Source organism: Micromesistius poutassou (assembly GCF_964030765.1).
Source record: "Micromesistius poutassou genome assembly, chromosome: 12".
NCBI classification, from domain to species: domain Eukaryota; kingdom Metazoa; phylum Chordata; class Actinopteri; order Gadiformes; family Gadidae; genus Micromesistius; species Micromesistius poutassou.
The window spans coordinates 4,864,387-4,890,359 of NC_140282.1; the positions used below are offsets into that span (position 1 = coordinate 4,864,387).

Below are 25,973 nucleotides of genomic sequence, written 5' to 3' on the forward strand. Positions count from 1 at the left end.
GTTCAACTTTCTTTTGCCGGTAGGCCTATATAGTTCTCCCATGTAATATTTGATTCTCAATGGGACAAAAAATAATCCCAAAACATAATATGATACATATGTTTATATATTTATAGAATCTATGTTGACAAGTCATTCTAGTAGTTGCTATAATCCCAGAGTGTCTTTCTAGCAATTGTATTTCTAGGTGAGCCCTGGCAGCAGCGGCTCAGTGCTGCCGTCTAGCTACAGTGGACATTATCACCTCCGAAGATGGCGGCGTACAGACGTGCTCAGCAGCTCCTGTTGTTGACGCTCGTTTCATTTTGCATCTTTTGCAACGTTCGAGGTTTTAAAACACAAAATAATGCTATGGCTAACGTCGCCCTGGACCCACCCAACCCTCCCGGAATGAAAGGAGCGCCGAGGGATGTCCCTGTCGCTGCGGCCTCCCAGCCTCGAAGGACGACCGGCTGGAAGCTGGCCGAAGAGGAGGCCTGCCGGGAGGACTTGTCCCGCCTGTGTCCCAAGCACACCTGGACCAACAACCTGGCTGTGCTGGAGTGTCTACAGGATCGTAAAGAGGTATGCGGGTGGATAGTCTCCTTGCTGGATTGTGTCAACCTGTGGTTACCTTCTCTCTCTCTCTCTCCCTGGGTGTGTCGCCTGTTTATCATGCCCAAGCTGGACGAGGCATGGTTGGACATGGTCTCAGAACAACAAGTGTAATCTTGTCAATGCGACAGACAGATCTTTCCCTGGAACGCAGTAGAAATGTGTATCTTATGGCTGAATGGTTTTGGCGTCTGGTTATATTGCTATTTCAGATTCACAGTATATTAGTGAGTCAAAAGGATAGTGGCATTATTAAACCGATTGTAGTAGTCCCTAGGTTGAGGACTGGATCGAGTTAAGACAGCTCATGATTATTTGTATATCACCAAATAATGTTACACAAGGACAGCCATGAGATGGGCTCATTGCTGCTCAAGTCAGGTGACGATCTTGTAAACACTGTGGACGCAGAGTTCCGGGCAGGGTACCGCGAAGTAACCACTAACCATAGACTGTAACATCTTTGTCCATGTCAGGTGACGAACACGCGGCTTTATATCGTGAACTTCACGCACTGTAAATCTAGAAAATGAACAATTAACTTTTTCCTCGGTATGGTTGTTTGGTCACTGTCTGAACAGTGTCTCGTCCCTCCACCACTAAACCAACTCTCTGTTTCCTTTGTCACACTCTCTTGAGTGTTTTCCACCAGTAACCACTTCTCCTTGCTCTATCAACTTTCCCCTTACCTCTCGTCTCTCCCCCGCTATATTCAAAGGGGAGGTTGGTGCATCACAATATGAATAGTATTTCATTCTGATCTCCTATTGAGCAAATGTGTACATTTGTAACACAATTGAGCCATCATAAAGTCCATGAAGACCTGTTGAGTCCCAGTCTGGACCTGTTTCATGAAGTATGGCTCCTGTACTTACTGAGTCTCACTCTGGTCCTACCAGTGTCTGACTCACTAGTCAGAAGTCCAGAATCACGTTGTTTGCCAAGTCAAAACCTTCTTGAAACTTCTTGTACAGCTCCATTGTATCGTGATCATCTGTAATGTTTTGGGCAGGCTCAGACGAGATGAGGGTGCGAGCTCTTCGATTTGTCATAGTGGTTCCATTCATATTTCCAAACAGTGGTCTGTCTGTGAAAATATCTGTACAAGCAATGATACAATAAAGATGGCAATTGGTCGCATCATGGCCTAGTGAAACCAAATGGGTAGATGCTGTTTGTTTCAGTTATTTTTTCATTAATATTGTAACTTCTTTGCCACCCATATTCGTGGTAGAGTAGACTTTTAGGTACTGATAGGTGAGTGTTTTCATGAATAGTTGCTTTGTGTATTTGTCTGCAAAAAGAATGAATGGGAGCGTCTGTCTGCTTTGCGTTTTACTTATGTAAAAGCACACATATTTCCTGGGCTAATGCTTGTGTTCTGCTTGTTGGTTGGTGACAACTTGCTAAACTCCCACCCTCCAATCCAATCCGCTGTGAAGCCATCAGAATAAATATTTTTGATTTGATCCATTCAAGCACAATCCAATGAGCGATCAATCCACATGGATCTTTACTGAATTCCTTTAGGGTAATTTTTTTTTTTTTTTTTGTTGAGTCTCTGGCAACAATTCCGGCCATCTATTTCCCTCTGTCCTGGTGGCACTCCCACCACCCCCTTAACAACGCTGCTGACATGCAGCACTGGCTCCAGGCAAGACCTTAATTATTGGAATAATTACTTTGCTATGACTCTGTAGCAGCTGTGGCCCGCCAAAGAGGTAAATTACATCTATAAATACCATATCATCCCCTGAAGAAGTGGAGGAGGTGGTGCAGGAAGACCCTTATACACATGCATGCACACAAAATGCATCACATCAACATGCACACACGTTGCACATACTTCTTCTATGCAGAATATTCAAACCAGGGCCATCCTCATCTGAGCTAAAATCATGACATGACGTGAAATCCTGATATCATCAATAAAGTTTGGAGATGCAGCACACCCCCCCCTTCTGGCTTTGAGCAATTCAGTCCGTCTGTTTGCATTTCTCCATGGCAGGGCTCTTGCTGCATCACTTACAATGGCACTCAAAGGAATTCAAAGCTGACATCAAACTGATCCATCCATATCCAAGGATAGCAGCCTCCACTTGATATACAAATTGATTAAAAAATACAAATCACGTGAAGTAGCCTAGTAGTCTCCACGTGCCTTATCCTCTACTTTTACTTCTTCAGCGGATGATATGGTATTTCGCAGCAGTCAGGATTTGAACATCAACCAGCGCAACACTCTCCCAGTCGGTCATGTTAGTTTACTTTGACAACCCACGTGTGCACCCGCGCTTTTCCAAAGGTCCTGTGGCATCTTTCTAAATTTGTTTGGTGTAATAACAGTGTTTATAGCACAGCAGTCTCTGTCTCTGGCATCAGCTGGTTGTTTCATGCTCCTCCTCATCCCCTCCACAGATCAACGCTCTGAAAAGAAGAGAAGCAAGCCAGACCGATTTGAGAATATCCTAGAGGGATATGTTCGTAAATATAGTTGGAGAATCACTGTGTTAGGCGTTAGCTAGGGGATGGGACATTACACAGTTATGTCTCTGGACTTTTAAAATCGATTTAAAAAAAAAAATGATGGCCAATCGATTTAATTAAACTGGGTAGCATGAGTCTGTGCTAAGGTGTTTGGGAGTGGTCTTGCAAATGGTGATGGTCATTTTGCCCTGCTAATGCATGCAAATGAGTACATTTTTCTGCAGAGACCGGATGCCACAGTGGTTTGTGTAATCTGTAGGGCAGCAGCATCCCCATTGCTGCACCAGGCTGCATGCTGTCACATAACTATTGTCTCCATATGAGATTCTGAACAGTGTGGGTGGGTCTGTGTCTGTCTAATTTGATAGAATTGCCCTGTGTTTCCAGGAAATCCTTATCATACTGTGTGAGATCTGTCGGATATATAAGACCATGCATTCAGCAGACCTTTCAACACTCTGTTGTCTGACATTTTCCAAAAGTGAATCATTCCACATTGTGTAGTAAGCTTGGTCCTCTTTCAGAGGAGCACCTTCCAACGGAAGAGCTGCAGCCATTCTGCTTATTCAAACTCTCATCAGCCCCAGCCCACTTAGCCACTGCCATGAGATAGGTTTGATCATCCCAAACTGCTCACTGCCTGCTCTATTTCCGCAGGCCTTTCAATCCTTACAGAACAATGTAATGCCATAATGAATTAGCTCATACTAGATCATTTTCACGGTCCTCTACTTTGCAAGGACGGTTTTTATCTGCTCTAATGTTCGTATATTGCTACTGTATGCGGTTTCATGTCATGTCTCCGAGGGCCATCGCTGAAGAAGCATTTGCTCCGGTATATATCTGTTAGTCTTTCATGAATGCTGACTGCTGAAGTATTTGACCCAAAGACCTGCTTACTTCTGTTTGGTACAAACTGCTGAGGAAGATCTCAGAGTGAAGAGGGTCTTTCCTGCTTGGGATTGATGAACCTGACCTAGTTTACCATTAAATCTAGATTAGGCAATATATTTTACAATAATTTTGTCAAATTCGTTCAAAATTGTCAAAAAAGCAGCATTAATGCAATTAATTCCTTAATTCCTAATAATTTCATTCAGCCCTAAAGAAATGATTGGATGGCCTTCTAGACTGTCTTCCTACAGTAAAAATACAGGCAATTTTCTCTTTCCTAAACCATCTAACTATGTATGTGGCCGGATTAACAAGATAGGCTAAAGATTGCAAAACCTACAAGAGGAGAAATATAGTTTTTAGTATATGTTTGGCTCTTAGGCCACGACAGCCCTAGCCGGTAAAACCCAGCTTGTTTTGAGTCTTGGAGACACATAGTATATATGACACTAAGCTCTCCCCATAATCCTTCTCTGTCACTGTTTCTGGCTTCACGCCTCTTTCTCTCCCTTCACCTAGCAATGCTCACTCTGTCTCTCTCACTCTCTGTCACTCTCAATTCCTCCCCAAGTCTGGGTGATTTGTTTTCCTCCGGTGGGTGGTTTTAAGTGAAGTATGTTGCGTCATGTTGCCCTGTGTCCCTTCCTCCATCCCCGAGACCACAGGCCGGACAGACTGAAGACCGCACGTCACTTGCCGTGACGACAGCACCTTGTTTACCGCCCTTATCCTCCAGTGTGTTGCACAATTTCTAGTACTTGCAGCTCAAATTTGTTGAGCAAGTGTAACTATCGGTCTGGTTTTCCTGTCTCCCTGCCAATCAATTACGTGTGTGTGTGTGTGTGTGTGTGTGTGTGTGTGTGTGTGTGTGTGTGTGTGTGTGTGTGTGTGTGTGTGTGTGTGTGTGTGTGTGTGTGAGTGAGAGATGACAAACTGAGATTTAATGTGTGTGTGAGTGAGTCAGCTGTATTCAAACTGCCCAGAATTTGTATTTATTAACTCGCTTACCTCTGTCTCTCTGTCTGCCTCTGGCTCTCTCCCCCCCCCCCCCCCCCGGGCTCTCACTTGCCTCACCATCTCTATCTCCCTTTCTCTATGTTTCACTCTGTCTCTCTACCTACCTGTCTCTCTGTCTCACCACTTTGTAGGAAATGGAGCTAGCCGCAGACTGTAACCATGTAAGTAACCCCTGCAGGAAACAACAACACATTTCAATGATTTATTTGCTTACTTTAGATGCACAGTCCTAGCCTGGGTTTCAGTACTGGGTTTTACGACTGAGGTAGAAGGTTCTTCTGAGACAGGTTAATTAACGTGTCCCATTAAATGAGACCTCAACGCATGCACACAAGCAAACAGAGCCCAAAGCGCTCGCACAGAAGCACTCGTTTATATATCTGCCACACAGACCCATATCAACATCTCTATCTATATATAGATATATACACACTCACACACGCAGCCATAAATCAGTGTTGGACTTGGATAAAGATTGGGTGAGTGGAAGGAAACGGCGCTAGAAGATGAAGGGGGAGGATTGCTCTAGAAAGGAGTGTGGGAGGGAGAGGTGTGAAATGGACAAGGGTAAAACCTTTCAGTAGGGAACACCAAGGGAGAAGTAGACGGAAGTCCTGAAAGAAAAATGCTAAGGGAAAAATCAATGAATGTCTAAGTTTGGATGTCATCGATTGCTTTGACTTTCAACTCTGCCTTTTGGAATATTTCTATCCTTCTATGTGCATTAATTTCTTTCTTTTATCCACCAGCTTCTGTGGAACTACAAACTCAATCTCACCATGGATCCCAAGTTTGAGTCGGTGGCCACGGAGGTGTGCCGGAGCACCCTCTCAGAGGTGTGTGTGTGTGTATGGCGCGCACCACACGGTCCAGGGCTGGCCTCGGCCCTCCAATAGGGCTACAAATAAAGTCATAGGGTCGATGCCCGTAGTCCTTGTTTTGTGTGCACAGCTCGTTGCCTGTCGCCGCTTTGACCTTGCACTCACAGTTTGCAATGTGTATGAGCAAGATGTGACAGCTAAAGTAGATGGACCCGTTCCAATATTCAGATGTATGCTAATGCCTTTGCAAAATGAAAGATAAACCTGCCAAATAAAAGATAAGGGCATGACGGCATTTTGAAATAAGATAGTTATCCTTCAACGGGGGGTTGACATGCCAATAGGCCATCTTCAGTAGTTTATTGAATGTTTGTTTTGAGGATGGCTATTTAAGTCAGACAAAACATTGGAGCTAAACTCTGACGTTGAAGTGCGTATTTGCCGTCCGTTGTGCGCAGATCAAAGAGTGTAACGAGGAGGAGCGGGGGAAGGGCTTCCTGGTGTCCTGCCTGGTGGATCACCGGACCAACATCAGCGAGTACCAGTGTAACCAGTACATCACCAAGATGACCAGCATCATTTTCAGTGACTACCGCCTCATCTGTGGCTTCATGGACAAGTGCAAAGAGGACATCAACTCCATGCACTGCGGCAGCGTCAACGTAGGACAGAAGGTAAGCCGCGAGGGAGGGGAGGGGGGGGGGGGGTGCGCATCTGGGAATGTTTGTGTCTATGATTGGAACTGTGTTTGGTCTGTGCAGGTGAGCATACATATTGTGATGGTGTTCTGTGTTTGTATCTTGTAGTGTGTGTGTGTGTGTGTGTGTGTGTGTGATGCTATCACGCATGCCTCAGACATTGTTTGTGTGTTCACCTTTCCTTTGACTTTTCCTTGTCCTTTTCCTGTCTTGTTCCCCATCCACTCTCTGTGTTTCCCTCCCTTTTTTGCTTCTCCCGTCTCGTCTCGCATCCTACCCAGGACGTCCATTCCCAGGGCAAGGTGATTGGCTGCCTGGAGAAGGCCCTGGTCAGGGAGGCGGAGCAGGAGGTGCAGACCAATCCCATCAAGGAGGACTGTAAAAAGGCCATAATGCGCGTGGCAGAGCTGTCGTCGGACGATTTCCACCTGGACCGCTACCTCTACTTTTCCTGTAGGGACGACCGTGAGCGCTTCTGTGAGAACGTACGTGTCCTCTTTTAGAGTATCTCTGTTCCAAGGGCGGTGGCCTTACCCACTGGCCCACTGGCTTGTTTTTTGCTGATAGTTAACGCTGCTATTTATTTCCTTATCATGTTTATTCTCTTTTTAAAAGTGTAGAATTTAGTGGCATCTAGCGGAACGGGCTTGGCAGAGATCCTCAAAGTATGTTTTAATTAGTGTATAATCCCATGAAATTAGAACCCTTTATATCTACATAGGGATATGTCCAACAGCATCTTGCAATGCCTTGTTTCTGCAGCAGCCTAGAATGGGAAAAACAGCTCTGCAGAGCTGTTATCTAACTTGTTCGCCATGAACAATAGTTTTACAGACAAAGTGCAATTTATAAATCTATCAAGGAACCTCATCAAACCTTTCAAGGAACCGAGGCCACCAAGTCTAATACACTGCACCTTTTAATGTATTACAAAAAAAAGCCAATTGTGAATGAATACATTTTGTAATGGCCACTGCATGTACAATTTTCAATCGATGCCTTCCATCGTTCCACTGTTAATTTCAAATAATATTTTAAATTTTTATATCTGATTCGTTGCTTCTCTTTTTAGGTCTCGCCTGATTATAATCCCATCTCTTAAAATAACTCTCTCTCTTCGCATCCTGTCCTCCACAGACCCAGGCTGGCGAAGGGAAAGTCTACAAGTGTCTCTTCAACCATAAGTTTGAGGAGGCTATGTCAGAGAAGGTAGCACAGCTCAAACCACATTTATGAATTTACATACATTTAAAAGCTCCATGCAAATCAACCAACAAACATACATTGCATCTGTACCATTCTTGTGGGGTCTTTTTTCACTTAACTGACTCTTGAAATACATACAATTGTGAAGTCATTTAGACTTATACTGTGACTAAAACCTGTTATTATTACTAAAACCAGTACCACATTTTGTGTAGTTTTTTGTTTTGATGCCCTAAGAAATATTTATCATCCTACATATCTTTTGCCTCATAGCATAATTGCCTTGGCCAAATTGTGATTTCTAATCTAACTCTACTTTCCTAATGCTGCTGATTCACTGTACCTCATTGGCTATATCCTAAGCCAATCAGAGTGCCTTTTACATTCCATTATCACTATCTGCCTAAGTCATCTATTGACGCTAAATACAAGATGACCCTTAAAATAGGACTTAGGAAATCATGCTATGAGGCTAACGATATATTTCCGCCTCCCCCGACCACGACCACCGCCAGTGCCGCGATGCACTGACCACGCGGCAGAAGCTGATTGCCCAGGACTACAGGGTCAGCTACTCGCTGGCCAAGGCCTGCAAGGCTGACCTGAGGAAGCAGCACTGCAACCTGGAGAACAACCTGCCGCGGGCCCGTGAGGCTCGCCTCTCCTACCTGCTGCTCTGCCTGGAGTCGGCCGTGCACCGCGGTGAGTGCTGCGTGTGTGTGTGTGTGTGTGTGTGTGTGTGTGTATGAGAGAGAGAATGACTGACATGCCTTGGTTGGTGTGTGTGTGTGTGTGTGTGTGTGTGTGTGTGTGTGTGTGTGTGTGTGTGTGTGTGTGTGTGTGTGTGTGTGTGTGTGTGTGTGTGTGTGTGTGTGTGTGTGTGTGTGACCTGTCTCAAGGGTCTAAACCCAGCTCAGCTTCCCTATTTGTGGGTGAACGATGTGTGTGAGATTTTTGTTTTATTATTACAATTTCAGATTATGATCAGATTCCGTTGTGTGTGTGGTTGTATCCGTGTGTGTGTGTGTAGGCCGTATGGTGAGCGGGGAGTGCCAGGGAGAGATGCTGGACTACAGGAGGATGCTGATGGAGGACTTCTCCCTGAGCCCCGAGATCGTGCTCCACTGCCGGGGCGAGATTGAGACCCACTGCTCTGGGCTGCACCGCAAAGGGCGCACTCTCCACTGTCTCATGAAGGTGGGCCGGGGAGACCGGAGTGCCACCGTGGAAAGCCTCTGCCAGAACGCTGTAAGTATCCCCCCCCCACACACACACACTTTCACCTCCTCCACCAACAGCCTCCAAAGGCCCAGATTTAACCGAGGATAATAATCACAGAGCGGTCCGCTGAAGGTATTGGAATAGAACCAAAGCAAAACATAGACCATAGTTATTAGTCACAGCATTTCTACAACGGTCACTTGAGGGGTGTGTGTGTGGGTGTATTTTGTTTTGTGTTGTATAAATGTCCTTAAAAATAGTTTATTGACGACCACTTTTCTCCACTTTTCACAAGTTTTTTTTGGACCAAAGCCAGAAAATCATTGAGTGCAAAACAAGCATGCGGTGTTCTTCAAACATACTGTGTAGAGCGGGGGAAACGTGACCACCGGTGATTTGTTTAGTAAACTGCAAAGTATCCGAACTGAAAAAGGCCGTCGCTCCCACAGCTCCAGAACCTGGTCCAGTCTGCCGACCCCGGGGCCGACTACCGCATCGACCGGGCCCTGAACGAGGCCTGTGAGTCGGTCATCCAGACTGCCTGCAAACACATCCGCAACGGGGACCCCATGTGAGCACGAACACCTACACAGACAGACAGACAGACAGACAGACAGACAGACAACTAATGGAGATCCTACAAACACACCAGAATCCTACACACGCACACACAAGGGCTGCCAAGATGAGCTTTTATAAACGGGATTGGCAACACTTGTTGCCAATCAATTGTGGGTTAGGATAGGGTTACCCATAACTCATTTTAATAATGTGAACATCAATACTTGGTTACCATGAACTCAACTACCACACAGTACGGGGATGTGAGGCACGTCAGCAGCGACGACAATGGCGGAAAGAAGAAGCAGCTGCTGTCGCTTTTTCTGCGACTAGCCCAGACTTGACAAGTATAGTAATTGCCAAGTGTCGCCATGTTTATTGTTGGTCATTATACGACGTGCCGCGCACTAGCTCAAATAAAAAAGTTGGAGTGGGCCATGACTATGGGGATAGCACATCCTCACTGTTTCCCAGAATGCATTTCTTTGTGTGTGTGTGTGTGTGTGTGTGTGTGTGTGTGTGTGTGTGTGTGTGTGTGTGTGTGTGTGTGTGTGTGTGTGTGTGTGTGTGTGTGTGTAGGATTCTGTCGTGCTTGATGGAACACCTCTACACAGAGAAAATGGTGGGTGACTGTGAACACAGGCTTCTGGAGCTCCAGTACTTCATCTCCCGAGACTGGAAGTAAGTATGATTCTCATCCCTGGTCAACTGCCTCCGCCCTCTCTCCACCACCTCCCTTCGGCTCCCCTCTCTCTCCCCGTTCCAACACTTTAGATCTCTTTCTGGCTCCTCCCCTCTCCTGCACTCCGGCTGCTCTGTATTCCAACCCCTTCTCCCAGCAGACCTGTAAATCGCCCGTCTATCTCCTTCTCTCCTATTTCTCACCTTTGTTCTTAATCCCCCACCCTCCACCTTCCGCCCGCTTAATTCCACTTGCTCCGTTCTCCACCCCACCCCCGTTCCAGAGCGCTGCATCTTATTAACGCCGTACGTCTTGTCAGCGTGCGCTGCTGCTGTACTCGCTGCGCAGCACTAGGGAATTCAACCCCGGCCCTAATCCTTTGGTAGGACAGGCTTTGGGTTGGGCACCTGTTTATATAATGCTATACTGAAGTGCGATCATTATATAATTGTTACTGATAATATAATGAATGATAATAGATTAATAATAGATTTTGTGTTTGAATTCAAAAAATAATAATAAATAATGGATGTAATAATAATTATTATTATTATTATAATGCATTATATTTATGGCTGTCTTTCTTGTCATAGTCATAGTCATATTAAAAATATATATATATATTAAAAGTGATATGAATTCAAACAGAACGTGTTCAGAGGAAGTCTAGTTGTAAAAATGCTCATCGAGTTCCCCGTCTCCCGCCCTGTGTTTGTCAGACTGGACCCCATCCTGTATATGAAGTGCGAGGGGGATGCGGCGCGCCTCTGCCACACGCGCGGCTGGAACGAGACTAGTGAGCTGATGCCCCCCGGTGCCGTCTTCTCCTGCCTCTACCGCCATGCCTACCGCACGGAGGAGCAAGGCAGACGGGTAAGACACACGAGCACAGCCCCCCCGAACACGGGCATAGAACCGTCACCTAGTCAAGTTCGCATTGATGATTTGGAGGAACCAGCCCGAGTAAAAGCTAGAATTTGAAAGTATCCAACAGCAAAAATCCTCCCTCCAATCCAGGCTTTCCTCCAAAGCCACTCCAGCAGAAACGTGACTGGCTTGCTAGCTTTAGCAATAGGTCTGCCTAGCCTTGGGCCTTACCTTGTGGAAGACTGATAGGTAGGTAGGTAGGTGGGTAGACAGGTAGGCCATCCAATAAAATAATTTGTGAATGATTTTACTGGATACAAGGTTATTAATCAAGTATAAATATTTGCTTTGGCCATTTGCTCCTGCAAATGGCCGAAGCAAAATAATCCTTTGAATTCTGTTGGGAATTGGCCCATCCTGGATCCATTCAGGGTTTTAAATGCTAGCTGGGTAACTGCTCAGCTCCACCGGAGCCATCAGCACCACTTCTAATAAGCCTTCCCATCAACCTGATAATTAATGGAAAGTGCTCCACAGCAACCGGACACGTCCGAGGGCTCCGTCCATGCAACGCCATCGCAGAGCTTCAATTCCCCGATGGTGAATGCTAGCATCAAGTCGCCAGTCTCACCACTTACAACTGTCATTCATAAATGATGACATTCTTTGTACAGTGATTACAAAGACACTGCCTGTGACGTCAAGGTCACCATGCTAACTGCTTCAAACAGCTGGACACACACTGAAAAGGGCCTAGAATATTCTCTGTACATCTTTATTTACACTGAAAGTATATCCAGTGGGATCTCCTTGGAACACACATTAATGCCCATTAATATTTTCTTGTATTATTTGACAGCTACGTCCAGAAGACTATGTAAGTGTTTTTCTAGAAGCTATAAAACCATATTAATCACCGTTTTGGGATGATGTGGAAGGTGATTGATGATGGCGGTGATCTTTTCGAATGCTAAATCATCATGATGAGATGAGAATGTCAACGTGATAATTGTTGCGATGCTGGGGCCGACAATGTTGTGCCGACGATGTTTGGATAATTATAATCTTGGGGCTTTGCCTGTCAGACTGTGACTGGCCCTCATGGGGAGGTCCTTGCTAATTCCAATGAAGCCATCTGTCCGCTTGCCTGCATCTAGGATCCACACACTTTCACTTTCACTTCCAAGGATACCACACTTAAATGATGATAAATGCATTGTGGGTGGAAAGTATTTAAATCAAATTTGATTTCTGAAGCCTTTGAGGTTCGGACAAGGTGCAAATGTAATTGGCTATAGTAACAGTAATTACACCAGTCAAAGAAAAAAAATCCCTGGAGAACTGGATGATGTATTATAGTTGTTTGTGGGCATTAATGTAAACCTTCCCTTTTATTAAATTTTCCTCCATCTTTGGGAATTCGTGCCCAGTAACCTTTTGGACAGTTATTGTTTTTAATTACGACTGCGCGTTTAATTTGAATCAGCAAGTTTAAATCAGACGTGTACAAATTCCGACTAAATTAAATGCAATTCATTAGAATTTTTTATATGAAGCTTCTAGCATGAATGCGCCATAACATGCGTGTGACCGTGTCCAGCTCTCTAGGGACTGCAAGGTGGAGGTGCAGCGGATTCTCCACCAGAGGGCGCTGGACGTGAAGCTGGAGCCGGAGCTGCAGCGGCGCTGCATGACAGACCTGGGGAAGTGGTGCAGTGAGAAGACCGACACCGGACAGGTGCTGTTACCACCAGCGTTACTACCTGTTGAATACTGTCGTTGGTATTTTAGCTCACGTAAGACGCTGCCATCAGTAGCGGTACTTTACTGACCGTGAATTTCCCCTAGGGATAAATAAAGTTTCTGTCTGTCTGTCTGTCTGTCTGTCTGTCTGTCTGTCTGTCTGTCTATCTAATCTTTACCCATTGCTAAGACAATATATATTTAATCAGCGTCTCACCGGTTCACACTGTGCTCATAGAGTATGACTATAATTGAAACCAAACGCATCGAGATTAAACGCACGCGGCTTAATTTTCTCTTATCAGCTGGGAGTGCCTCTCGAAGACTGAAAGCTCTTCTTAAAAGGATGGAGGATGGTTGGGGAAGGATGTGTTTCTTGCTGTTTGTTTTTAATCATCTCTGTCTTGTTTCTCTCCCTTTTCTCTCCCCCTCCCTCTCTCTGTCTACAGGAGCTGGAGTGTCTCCAGGACCACCTGGAGGATCTGATGCCTGCCTGCAGGGAGGTGGTGGGCAACCTGACCGAGCTAGAATCAGAGGTACTTGCCCACCTTGATCTTTTGCCTGACCTCCCCTTAAACTCTAGCCACTGTGGGCGTCACTCTTGCACCCCCTGCGTCCGGTGATGTGGCGGTGGTGTTGTTTTGAAGACGACGAGTGTCAACTAGAAGGATCCCCAAAGGCTGACCTGTATTTTGTGTTTGCAGGACATCCAGATTGATGCGCTGTTAATCAGAGCCTGTGAGCCTGTCATCCAAGCACACTGTCATGTAAGCACGCACACACACACAACCCATATACAATGTGATCGCATACATTATTGATGTAGAAGTTAAGTGGTAAAGCTCCTTGGTGTGTGTGTGTGTGTGTGTGTGTGTGTGTGTGTGTGTGTGCGCGCGTTTCCAGGATGTTGCTGATAACCAGGTTGACACTGGCGACCTGATGGAGTGTCTGGTCCAGAATAAACACCAAAAGGAAATGAACGAAAAGTGTGCTGTGGGTGTCACCCACTTCCAATTGGTCAGTATCCCCGACCCACTGGCAAGCTCCACCTATTCTTCCTTCTACCCACCCCCCCTTCTCCTCCCTCTGTCTCCTCTCAGCCACGTCCTTTCCCTCCAGCCCTCTAGTTCTCTCTGTATCGTTTCATCTCTCATTCTCTCACTTCTCTCTTTATATATCCCCTGCTTCCCAACATCGTTACCTCCCTCTGTATTCCTCCTCCTCTGTTCACCCCTCTCTCCATCTTCTTTTCTAACCCACAGGTGCAGATGAAAGACTTTCACTTCTCCTACAAGTTCAAGATGGCCTGCAAAGAGGACGTTCTCAAGCTGTGCCCCAACATCAAGAAGAAGTGAGTGGTTAACATTAATTGGTTGAAAGGCACTTTGAGCATCTTGTGTCCCATCATGACTCTTGTGTTCCATCAGCAGCGTTCCCATCCAGGCACTCGGGTTCCCCCATCTTGCCGTCTCTTAGCCGTTATCTTCCTCACACACTAGCTCTGTTGGTCCACTTTTGCCTGAGTGTGTAAATCTGGCTCCCTACATAGTGCACTACGCACTACTACTAGCCATAGCGCCCTGGAAAATAAGTCTACAATTGAGGCGACCTAATTTCCGCACTATATCTCATGATAATTTGTGTTTTTTTGTGAACTCCGGATTCATCAATTAGAGCATGTGGAAATTCTGGTTCTTTATGCAAATGAGCGGTCACAGGGTAACATCGAACAAGTGTGACATGACTTGTTGTGACATGTATGAGTCATATAACCAACACATGTCACGCCGTTGGATTACTGATGGTTCACTGGCCCCACAATTACTGTCTGAATTCCCCCTTATACTTAATCCCTAAATAGTGTACTATGAAGTATATTGAAAAGTGAATGAGAGCGCCAATCATTCACCAATGAGCCAATTCCCAAATGGCAGCTGTCTCTGACCCCCTCCCCCCCTCCCAGGGTGGACGTGGTCATCTGCCTGAGCACCACGGTGAGGAACGACACCCTGCAGGAGGCCAAGGAGCAGCGCGTCGCCCTCAAGTGTCGCAAGCAGCTCCGCGTGGAGGAGCTGGAGATGGTAAAAGACCCCTTCCTGTCTGCAGAGTGTTGGGTTGAACCGGGCACAATCATGGGAAGTCACCACCACCATTTACCACGCGGCATCAGAGTAGCAATGGGTGCACATGATTCTTATAGGGAAACTTTCACATCGCGGGGCAGTAACATCAAAGGATTTAGGTCTGTTGTTAACCAGACAAAGGTGAGGGGAGAGGCCTTGGAGACTGGAAACGATGGTTGGGTCAGGGGAGGCTAAGTTACATTGCAGTATACTATAGGGAAGTTGGCTGTTATCAGACCATATGTATACAGTTGCAACACACATGATCACGTACATAACACCTTTCAATTGCAGAAAGGAAAGGAGTTATCTGTTTGCAAGAATAATTTATACAAAGGCTTATTCAATTAACTAGTTGTAAAGCAAAGGAGGTTATATAATTATGTCTGTTGGCCTCGTGGATTTATTAAGAAGCCTCCCAAAATGGTAAAGGACTAAACTTAGCTAGCTAAACGTACCCTCTGCTTCTATAACCTCCTTCCTGTCTTATTTCCTCTTCTTAGTCTGAAGACATTCGTCTGGAGCCGGAGTTGTACGACTCCTGTAAGAATGACATCAGCCATCTCTGCTCCAATGTGGCCTTCGGGAACGCCCAGGTACCACCACCCCACCGACAGTACCACCAACAACACCACCACTACCACCAACAACACCACCACTACCACCAACAACACCAACACTACCACTACCACCAACACCACCAACACCAGCAGCAGTAGCCACTCAGAGCTTTTGTTATACCAAGCATGACACACAGGCCTACAACACGTGGAGTGCCATTTAAGCCAATATAAGATACATAAATACATACACATACAAATAAATAAATATGCTATGACATATAATCCTGAAATAAATATTTTCAGCACTCCCTGTGCGTCAAATGCGCCCCGTTCATTTGAATATAACAGGTGGAAATGAAAAGAGCTTGGAAATAAATGTAGAATAATTCAATAAAAAGTAACCCGAAGATAGGCTGTTCAGTGAAGGTACTGCAATTTAAGAAATATTAGCCAGACTCCTCTAGGCTGTCGGGTTTAAAGAAATGGATGAAGTTTACAGTAAGGCACATTGCTGCTTCTTTCCAATGCTAGCGGCACCGTCTACATCAATCCCCCTAGCTGAGTGGATTTCAGACATGCGAAATTGAAATGAAAAACCAAAAGTGACACCTGAGACCTTGTCCTCATTCCCACCGGTTTAATCCCTGAATTCCCTGGGTTCTCTCTCTCTCTCCATCTCTGTCCTCAAAGTCTTGAATTTTCGTTCCGATGTAAATATAAACCTGTGCACTCATCTTGTATTTCATTTATAGTTAGTTTACTTATTGGCATTTATTTAAATTGACCTAAATAGAACCCAAGAGCGGTCCTGTAAACTGCACCATCCATAATGACATTTGAAGATCACACCAGCTCTGTATTCGACGTACACTTGTATCATTTGTATTCATGTTAGTATTGATGGAGCCTGGCCCTCTCTCTTTCTCTCTCTCACTCACTCACTCTCTCACTCACTCCCTCAGATGATTGAGTGTCTGAAGGAGAACAAGAAGCAACTGACGTCCCGGTGCCACCAACGTGTCTTCCGGCTGCAGGAGGTGGAGATGAGTGACCCGGAGCTCGACTACCAGCTCATGAGGGTGTGCAAGCAGATGATCAAGGTAAGGGCGGAGGTGGTGGAGGAGCGCTCCGGCAGGGAGGGATTATCGATGACCCCCCCCCCCCAGTGTATGAATAACTAACTACCTCCTTCACCGGTACTGAGGAATGCCGCAGTACCGGTGAAGGAGGAGAAGAGAGGGGTTTGGAATTGGTAAGGAGGGAGATGTGAGTGAGGTTTGGTGGAAAGCTGGAGATGAAAGGGGAATGGGACTTGATGACACTAGGGGGTGGTTTTGAACCTACCCTTCTGTGTGCCCCTCAGACCGGTTTTCAGGTTGCTTGCTTTAATATGGAGACATTTGATACCCGTGTGATCCCTGTCCCTCTCCCCCTCCCCATTCAATAGGAGCCCAGTCAACATCAAACTCCACGTTAGACTCATTATAAACACACGTCCCTGCTTCCCATGATGGATATCGCCCTTTTAATGAATGCGTCGCACTTCGTTTGTCAATTATTTATTTAAAACATTTCTAATGTGTTTTCATTTTTTTTAATTTATTTCTATATTTAGAGACATCCTCTCTCCCAGTCACTTTCTGTATCGTTTCTGTTTCTATATCTCTATATTTCCCTTTATGTCTCCATGTAGAGGTTCTGTACAGAGGCAGATGCCAGGAATGTTCTCCAGTGTCTGAAGCAGAACAAGAACAGCGAGCTGATGGACCCCAAGTGTAAACAGATGATCACCAAGAGACAGATCACCCAGAACACAGGTACATAGAGAACACAACTATTAGCTAGAGACATATCACCCATAACACAACCATTACCTAGAGACTGATCACCCAGGACAAAGGTACACAGAGAACACAACCATCACATAGAGACAGATCACACAGAACACAACCATCACCTAGAGACTGATCACCCAAAACACAATCATCACCTAGACACTGATCACCCAGGACACAGGTACACAGAGAACACAACCATCACCTAGAGACTGATCACCAAGAACACGCAGAACAAAACCATCAGTTAGAGAATGATCAATAAGTGATCTATCTCTGTGTACCTCTGATCAACAGGTACACAGAGGACACAACCACCCCTTCACAGACCCACTGTTTGGCTTTAATTTAACATTTGTTCAATAAAAGTTGTTTCCAACCAAGTAACCTGAGGTCAACAAGACCTTTTAGCACGTGATCAAATGTGCTAAAACTACCTGACTAACCTTCATGAAGTAAATATAAACAATAGGGAGTTCATGCTCAGTTCAGTTTCGTGAGTGTGGTTGGGCCTACTTTGAAAGCAGTGACCACTGACCTAGACCTTAACACTCTCGTACCACTAAAAATAACAACCTTTAGCAAAAAACAAGAAGAGCATCCCAACTATCCGTGAACTCAGTGAATGAACACCGAGGAAATCACCCAGAAAATTGCTTGGATTAGAAAGAATTCCCCCCTGAAATCCAAGCCTCCTGCTGCCCCCTCCCCACAGACTACCGGTTGAACCCGGTCCTGCGGAAGGCGTGCCGTGCCGACATCCCAAAGTTCTGCCAGCCAGTGCTGAACAAGGCCAGCGACGACACGGAGCTGGAGGGACGGGTCATCAGCTGCCTCAAGCTGAAGTACGCCGACCAGGTTGGTTCAATCCCTACTGCATACTTAAGTCGCTTAACGGAGTGAACACAGAATAAAATCATTTAATAATAACGTATATACTGTATAACGTATAAGTAAAAAGATTTAAAAAAATAGGTAGCTAAGAAACTGGTTGGGTATATATATATATTAGGTGTATATAAGACTAGGACTATAATTTCATAGAGGCACAGGCCTCACTTTCTTTCGGGAAAGTCAGTTAGTGGTGGAGGGGGGGCGAGGGGGATAACCAAGAGGTCTGTGCAGCTTGGGACTGCTCTGCGAACCCTATGCTAATTATGGTATGACCCGTAGTAGCTAGTGTCTTTACTGTGCTTGCCATTTGTAGGATGGATCCTTCATGTTGGGTATCTGGTTCATCCAGCGTACATCAAGATTTAGGTGTGTGTTTCTGCTATGCTTTGCTAATGCTTTACATTGTGTGTGTGTGTGTGTGTGTGGTGTCCAGAGGCTGTCTCCGGATTGTGAGGACCAGATCAGAGTGATTCTCCAAGAGTCTGCGCTCGACTACAGACTAGACCCACAGCTCCAGATGCATTGCACAGACGAGGTGCGCACACAAATGCAACACACTTTCATGAGAACACGCGTACACATGTAAAAACACGTTGGTGCACTGCACAAAAATATACACAATAAAACTACCAGAGACTATGATAATACACACATTAATACAAAATACCCATTTTGGTGCACTGTGCCTTAATATACAGAATATATGGATCCCCGATACTATAGTTAGTTATTGGACCGGTACTGGCCTAATATGTGTGAAAAATCTGTTAAACCACTTATCATTTTTTTTATATATATATATATATATATATATATATATAAGCGTAGATGTCTTTGCCTGCGTATGGATACTCTAGTGGTTAATGTTAATTATGTTAAATCAGTGTTGGTAGTGCCCACAGTGTCATTTTATTAAAATAAATAAATATGTAGATTGAATTAAAGAAAAATTATATTTGAGTGGTGGTGGGGATCAGTGTTTAAGGGCGATGCTTAGTGATCATTGTCAATGTGTATTATGTAGAGGTGATCTGTACATTATTGTGTAAAGACTTGATAATTTAAGCAATAGATCACGACAGGCTGTGGTATACGGTCATTATACCACAGTTAAGGGGCGTTGTCCGTCCCGACGCGTAGCGGAGGGACGGCGACCCCCTTAACTGTGGTATAATTGACTGACTGAGTATGGCTGAGTACGGTTACGTAAGTATGGCAAAATGAAAGTCATAGACACCCTCAATTTTGAAAAAGCGAGAAAGTCGGAAAATGATTTTTTTTAACAAATACAGAAAAGTAGTCCCTCCTGGCTGCCTGCAAAGTGTACGGCGGTTGCTATGCAACACACAGTAGCGTCCTTCAGAGAGAAGGCTAGGCTAGAGACGGTAGCTTGGTTCGCCGGCAATTTAGCCTACTATCGAGTTCGGGTGAACTCGATAGAAGGCTAAATTGCCGGCGACCGTGTGCCTATTGCTTTACAACATTTCCACCCGCTCCAGCAATCAACATGTGTTTAGGCTTCAGTGAACTATGCTATCGCTTTTATATATAAATAAACAACAGTTAGAGTTAGGCGCGGAGTGATACTGAACTCTGTAAACTGAACGGGCATCATAGCTGTGTGTGTATACGCTCAATATACAACAGTTGGGAACCAATCAGATCGCTTGATTTAAGCCACCCGTTTTATAATTGTTATTGTTTAATGGTATACAATTCATTGACGTATGTATCGATTTCTGAATATTTTCATAAATATTGGATCAATAACAGCTATATTTAAGATGACAGTATCTTTTTCGGGTCGTAAACCAAAAAGTGGTATTGCGCGCTCCCTAGTAAATACACAACCTCCATGTCTCTCCTATCCCCTGGTCTCCTCCCGTCTAGATCTCCAGGCTGTGTGCAGAGGAGGCGGCAGCCCAGGAGCAGACGGGGCAGGTGGAGGAATGTCTCAAGGTGAACCTGCTGAAGATCAGACAGGACGCCTGCAAGAAGGTACGTCACCACACATATTGTACTGACAATAGGGACATGTCCTGCAACAAAGATCAAAGAAAAAATGTTGTATTTCTTTGCAGGGATACTATAGCACAAGTATAGTGGTCGAATTTAAAATATTTTGTTTGTATTGGTCCCTTAGATCCAAAATGATTGGTAATTAAGTTCTAGGTTGCTCAGACTCAATGAGGTTACATTTGTATACATAAAGGTCCAACAAAAATTGAAATGAATAAATGCATATTAATTAAATAAACGTGTGTGTGTGTGTGTGTGTGTGTGTGTGTGTGTGTGTGTGTGTGTGTGTGTGTGTGTGTGTGTGTGTGTGTGTGTGTGTGTGTGTGTGTGTGTGTGTGTGTGTGTGTGTGTGATCACCATGCTGTGCTTGGGGTCTCCTTTCCCAGGAGGTGCTGAACATCCTGAAGGAGAGCAAGGCGGACATCTTCGTGGACCCAGTGCTGCACACGGCGTGCGCCCTGGACCTCAAGCACCACTGCGCGGCCATCACCCCGGGCCGCGGACGACGTCAGTGACCGCACACACACACACACACACACACCAACACGTAGCACAGTGACCGCATACACACATACCAACAGAACCGCTTGACTACCCCTTCAGCCACCAAGGAAACCATATGTTTTCCTTATGAACTCAATACAATGCATTTAGCATCATTGTCAAAGTATTGTAATGGTCGTTGTTAATATTGTGGTGGTCGAGAATCACTGATGAAGACCGTACTGTGCTCTCTGATTCAGTATTCGGGGCCTCTGGCTATTGTGAAAACTCAGGCTGCTTGTTATACCAACGTTGTGTGAGGACAGTTGAAAATTGAAAAGTTTAGAGGACAGAATCACTGGGCCGTTTAGTGTCGCCATGGGCTGGGTGCTCCTGGTGGGAGGCTGGTTGGGGGCAGGCGTTTGTTGCTGTTTGTTTTTAATCATCTCTGCTTGGATTCTCTCCCTCTCTCTCCATCGTTCTCGCCCCACCACCGTCCACTTATTTTATCGCTTTTTGCCCTGTCTTGTTCACTTTATCTTCGACCCTATCCTCGTCTTTCCCCTCTGTTTCTCTGGCTTTATTTACTTTTTGTTTTATCCATCTCTCTATCCCCTCCTCGATATATATCTCTCCCTCTGTCTCTGTCTCTCTCTCTCCCGCTGTCTCTGTCTCTCTCTCCCTCTGTCTCTCTCTCTTCCTCTGTCTCTGTCTCTCTCTCCCTCTGTCTCTCTCTCCCTCTGTCTCTCTCTCTCCCTCTGTCTCTGTCTCTGTCTCTCTCTCTACCTCTGTCTCTGTCTCTCTCTCCCTCTGTCTCTGTCTCTCTCTCCCTCTGTCTCTGTCTCTCTCTCCCGCTGTCTGTCTCTCCCTCTGTCTCTGTCTGTCTCTCTCCCGCTGTCTCCGTCTCTCTCTCCCTCTGTCTCTGTCTGTCTCTGTCTGTCTCTCTCTCTCTCTCCCACTGTCTCTGTCTCTCTCCCGCTGTCTTCGTGTCTCTCTCCCACTGTCTCTCCCTCCCGCTGTCTCTGTCTCTCCCTCCCTCCCGCTGTCTCTGTCTCTCTCTCTCTCCCTCTGTCTCGGACTCTCTCTCCCTCTCTCTGTCTCATTGGTTTTCTCTCATCTTTGCCTTCTCCATCCCTGTGTTCAGAGATGAGTTGTCTAATGGAGGCGCTGCAGGACAAGAGGGTTCGATTGCAGCCCGAGTGTAAGAAGAGGCTGCAGGACCGCATCGACATGTGGAGCTATGCTGCAAAGGTGAAGAATGATAACATCTCAATAAACAAAACCATAACCATAAAACCATTTGGTGTTTGAGCCAACTCAAACACTAAAAGAGACTTGGTTTCACATGTAAACAAAAGGATTTATTAACAAAAGGAATATCACTTCCAAAATAAGTTCTAGTCAGGGTGAACCTGGGCCAAAATAACAAACATAGGCTCAGAACATCTCTGGCTCCCCCTTCTGGACACTTACTCCGAAACATGGCCTTTTTTCTTATGTATCGTGATTAATGAGAAGCCATTATGTGCCCTATGTCTGTCTGTCCGTCCCCCAGGTGGCGCCAGCAGAGGGGTTCTCTGACCTGGCCATGCAGGTGATGACGTCGCCCTCAAAGAACTACATCCTGTTCATGATCGCAGTGAGCGTGTGTGTTCTCTTCCTGGTGGGTCTCCTCTGTGGCCGCATCACCAAGCGTGTCACGCGAGAACTGAAAGACAGGTAAACGGGGTGTTGGAGTGTCGCTTCCACTCTTCCAGAACCGCCTCTGATTTTCCCCCTCTATGCCACTGACCCCATGTCACGCGCTACCTGTAAGACCGGCCCCGCCCACCTCTGCCTCCTTCTCCAATCACAGTGCCCGATCTTCTCTCCAGGGCCCTTTTTGACTAGCCAATCAGCACAGTGCCAACGCCCACAACTGGAGCTCATTCTGGGTACATGGGATCTCTTTGTGTTTCCTGTTCCTCTGCTCTGGTTCTCTGGCGCTCTCACTCTCTCTATCATCCCCCCCCCCACCCCCTCCTCCCCCCCCCTCCTCTCTTGTTTTAAACTGCCCAAAGCTTAAGAGGACTAGAAACTGCTGTCTTCTGCTTAACACAGTTTAGGTGTGAGTCCTCACTACAATCTACCCGCACCTTTTTTGTTCTGCATTTCCGGGGTGAATCGTAGGTTTTCCTGAGCCGACGGGCCAATGGAATGGTTTTCTTCTTTTCCGTTCGGTAGGCCCTGAGTGACTGAGGGCTCGCATATTCCTTCACAGCAGTTTCAAAACCCTATGAAGAATGCCTTTGGGCCAGTTGTGAAACCGTTTGCTTGCTTTTAGGATTCTGCCCGTTCCTATACTTTATATGAATTCTACGCAGCACCCAGTCTCGCTCTCTAGCGGCATCAAGAACCGTCTCTCTTAAATAAGATCAGAAGGATAGAGGTGGTATGTGATATCCGTCCCCTGCCAGCTGAAGTCGGCAGAACCAGAATGTGCTGTTAAAAGTCCTTGTTGAATCATTGCACTTTTATTTTTAATTACTTTTTTCTTATTTATTATTTGTCTGATTTTTTAACTTTTTCAACATCAACAAAACATTTTTTTTAAGCACAGGAATTTTCCCTTATGGCTAAACATCATACAAACTGAAATGTATGTCTTTTTGTGGTGAAAGGGGAATGTTTGTGTTCAGGTTACAAGGCATATCAGCTGGAAATGCAAAATCTGATCGGTGAAAGTAGTTCACTCAATATGATTTTATGGAAATTATTAAGATTTTCCTTGATTCACTGTCCACCCTTTAACTGCAACAGTTTAACACAAATGCCAGATCTGTTGAAAATTAAACCACCCTTCAGTTTACAAACACTTTTTCGCAAATATCCGATCATCTTCTACATTGTATTGAAGTGAAGAAATTATAAGTAGACAGATAATGCCTCGTATCCAGCGGCAACACAAGCATTCACCAACAGCTTTGTTTTGGGGTTTTTTTGACGGTGGCCTGTTGTCAACCAGTGTCTGATTAAAAATTACGTTTAATAGTGCAACATTTCTGTCCAAATCCTGCTGGTATATAGACTTAACTACTGAGATACATGCTACTGAGTTCTGGCTAAACAGCTAATGTCAGATCTAATATATTGTTATTGAATATATTGTTCTTCAAATATATTATTTAATACTTAACGTACCATGGAGCCCGTAAATGGCGCTCATGTCACTGATGATCACATGAGATGGGATTTCTGCAGACGTTGAGTATGTGCATACCTGTGCCATTGTTTGTGTATGTGTGGTGCACACGAATGACTTTGGTTGGTGTGTCACAGCATCAGTCCAGGTGGTTCAGAAGTTGGTTGAATGGGGATGACCTCATATTATTTCTCTAAAAGACAAAACTAGTCCATCGCTCATGGAAATGGCTTGAAAAAACCATGACAATGAAATAGAACAGGATTCTTATTTTAGCTTTTTTTTTTTTTTGTAAAAAAAAAAAATGACATCTGGATTTTGTGGCCTAAAAAGAAACGACATGACTTGTACTGTGAATAGGTTTGAGTCTCCATATGTAGGAATGTTACAAGAGCCCAGAAGCCAGAGCCCCATGGTTGACTGGCGTACAAAGTCCTCCTGTGTTGGTAGGACTTTGTATTGTAATGCAGAGAGGCCTCTGGTAGAAAAATATGGCTAAAATATATCACCATGTGTAAAGACAGTTACTAACAGGGGTCGATCAACTGTGCGGACAAAGCTAAATATCCTGAATGACTTAATGAATGAGAAATCAAGCACTAAGTAGTTGAGTTTATTTAATTGTTTTTCTCTCTGTTGCCATATATTTGAAAACTGTATATTTTTTTTGTAGTTATGTAATGTTCTAAAAAGAGTTGCCAAGTGATTTCTCTTGCTTGAGGTGCCCTAGTGTGTTTGGTGTGTCCACTCTCTTTGATCATTATTTGGTCTATCACACATGACATCTTGTTCAATCCAAGACCGCTGCATTGGCTGCATGCTGGTACTGATTTCAGAACGACATTAGATGTCAATATTCAGTGATTTTCTTCAAAAATGTATCACTCAGTATGTCAAACAGGTTTGACTAAATCTAAAGAATACAGGAAACGTCAAATTCCTAGCTTGTGACCCATAACAGGATTTACTTATACTTATTATTTACTTAATCCAGTTTATTCCACCCCTAAACTGTTAGTCATACATTGTGAAGGAAAATGTTCACGTTTCCTCGATGAAGTAAACACTTAATGCTGCTTAGTGTGGGTTCTGAGCTTGCGTCTGGAATCTTCTAGCTTGCTGCTTTGGGGGGGGGGGGGTGATGGGGGCAATAGGGTTTTGGCAAGTAGATGCCTCACCATATCACCAAAACTCAGTTGTGGTGAGGTATTACAACTAGTCAATTGTACTAACATAGACCTACTTCATGTTTTGAGAGTTTATTTTAATGTATTTTATTTATACAGGTTGTACGTTGGAGAGCAAGACATCATAGCATAATGTGGACTACTGCACAAAAATCCTTGCCAGCAGAGACAAAGCCTCGTCAGCTAATGTTCACAGGAAATGGCAATGGTTACCCTTTCTCCATTTTGATTTTGCTGGCTGGTTGAACGGTGCCAGTAAATAGTTGTTTTTTTCTCACATACAAAATTATTAACATACACACAATGAAATTCTCATTATGATGAACATGGATATTCAATATGATTTCTGTGTAAATTGTAATGCTGCCTACCATTTATCGCGCTTTCAGATTGACCATTTAAGGTTTACTTCTGAAAGGGGGAAGAAACAATTATTACGAACGAAGAGCTCATGTCAGCGCATGTAACAGAAGTGCTTGGTCTGGAGGAAAGCTTAATGTTTGACTGAAACGAAGACTTCATAGACATTTTCCAGAATTTTTTTTCTTGTCTGGGGAGATATTATCACATGTCGAGTGTTAAAAGTTTCACGTTAAAAGTGAGTACAGATGATTATGATAGCGATGAAAAATTATTTGACATCTTCCTCTGTGTACAAAGGTTATGGGTGTGCAATTTATTTTGGTTGAGATAATGCCATGTAATATTGAGGTAACAGATTTAACATTGTGAGATTTAATTTTGCTGTACATACAAAATTTGTGGATTTAATAAAATTATCTGCAGATTTTCATATTTTGGCCTTGTCTTGAGTCATATGTTGAATACATAATATATAACATACACAAATGATTATATACAATGGTTTAACACCACTAACTGGTGGCCAAAAGCAAT

The 25,973-nt window shown here is 44.7% G+C and overlaps 1 protein-coding gene across 4 annotated transcripts; it reads left to right on the top strand.

Annotated features, from left to right (window-relative positions):
- Positions 1–252: 252 nt before the first annotated feature.
- Positions 253–25,869, top strand: glg1a (golgi glycoprotein 1a; the record flags this gene model as incomplete). Of its 4 annotated transcripts, XM_084476561.1 has the most annotated exons (29): positions 264–564; positions 5,124–5,153; positions 5,742–5,828; positions 6,272–6,487; positions 6,793–6,996; positions 7,649–7,720; positions 8,233–8,419; positions 8,748–8,965; positions 9,388–9,509; positions 10,079–10,180; positions 10,901–11,054; positions 11,586–11,648; positions 11,908–11,925; positions 12,649–12,786; positions 13,241–13,327; positions 13,496–13,558; positions 13,695–13,808; positions 14,054–14,142; positions 14,755–14,872; positions 15,418–15,510; positions 16,440–16,577; positions 17,171–17,294; positions 18,028–18,170; positions 18,640–18,741; positions 20,097–20,204; positions 20,612–20,732; positions 21,853–21,959; positions 22,264–22,427; positions 25,176–25,869. In XM_084476561.1, the coding sequence occupies 29 exons, from the start codon at positions 352–354 to the stop codon at positions 25,207–25,209; spliced, it is 3,429 nt and encodes a 1,142-aa protein (XP_084332687.1). In that variant the 3' UTR covers positions 25,210–25,869. The 4 variants fall into 4 exon arrangements, with proteins under 4 accessions (XP_084332686.1, XP_084332689.1, XP_084332687.1 ...); XM_084476560.1 differs by lacking the exon at positions 11,586–11,648 and having other exon boundaries at positions 253–564; XM_084476563.1 differs by lacking the exon at positions 11,586–11,648 and having other exon boundaries at positions 253–564; positions 22,264–22,371.
- Positions 25,870–25,973: the final 104 nt, after the last annotated feature.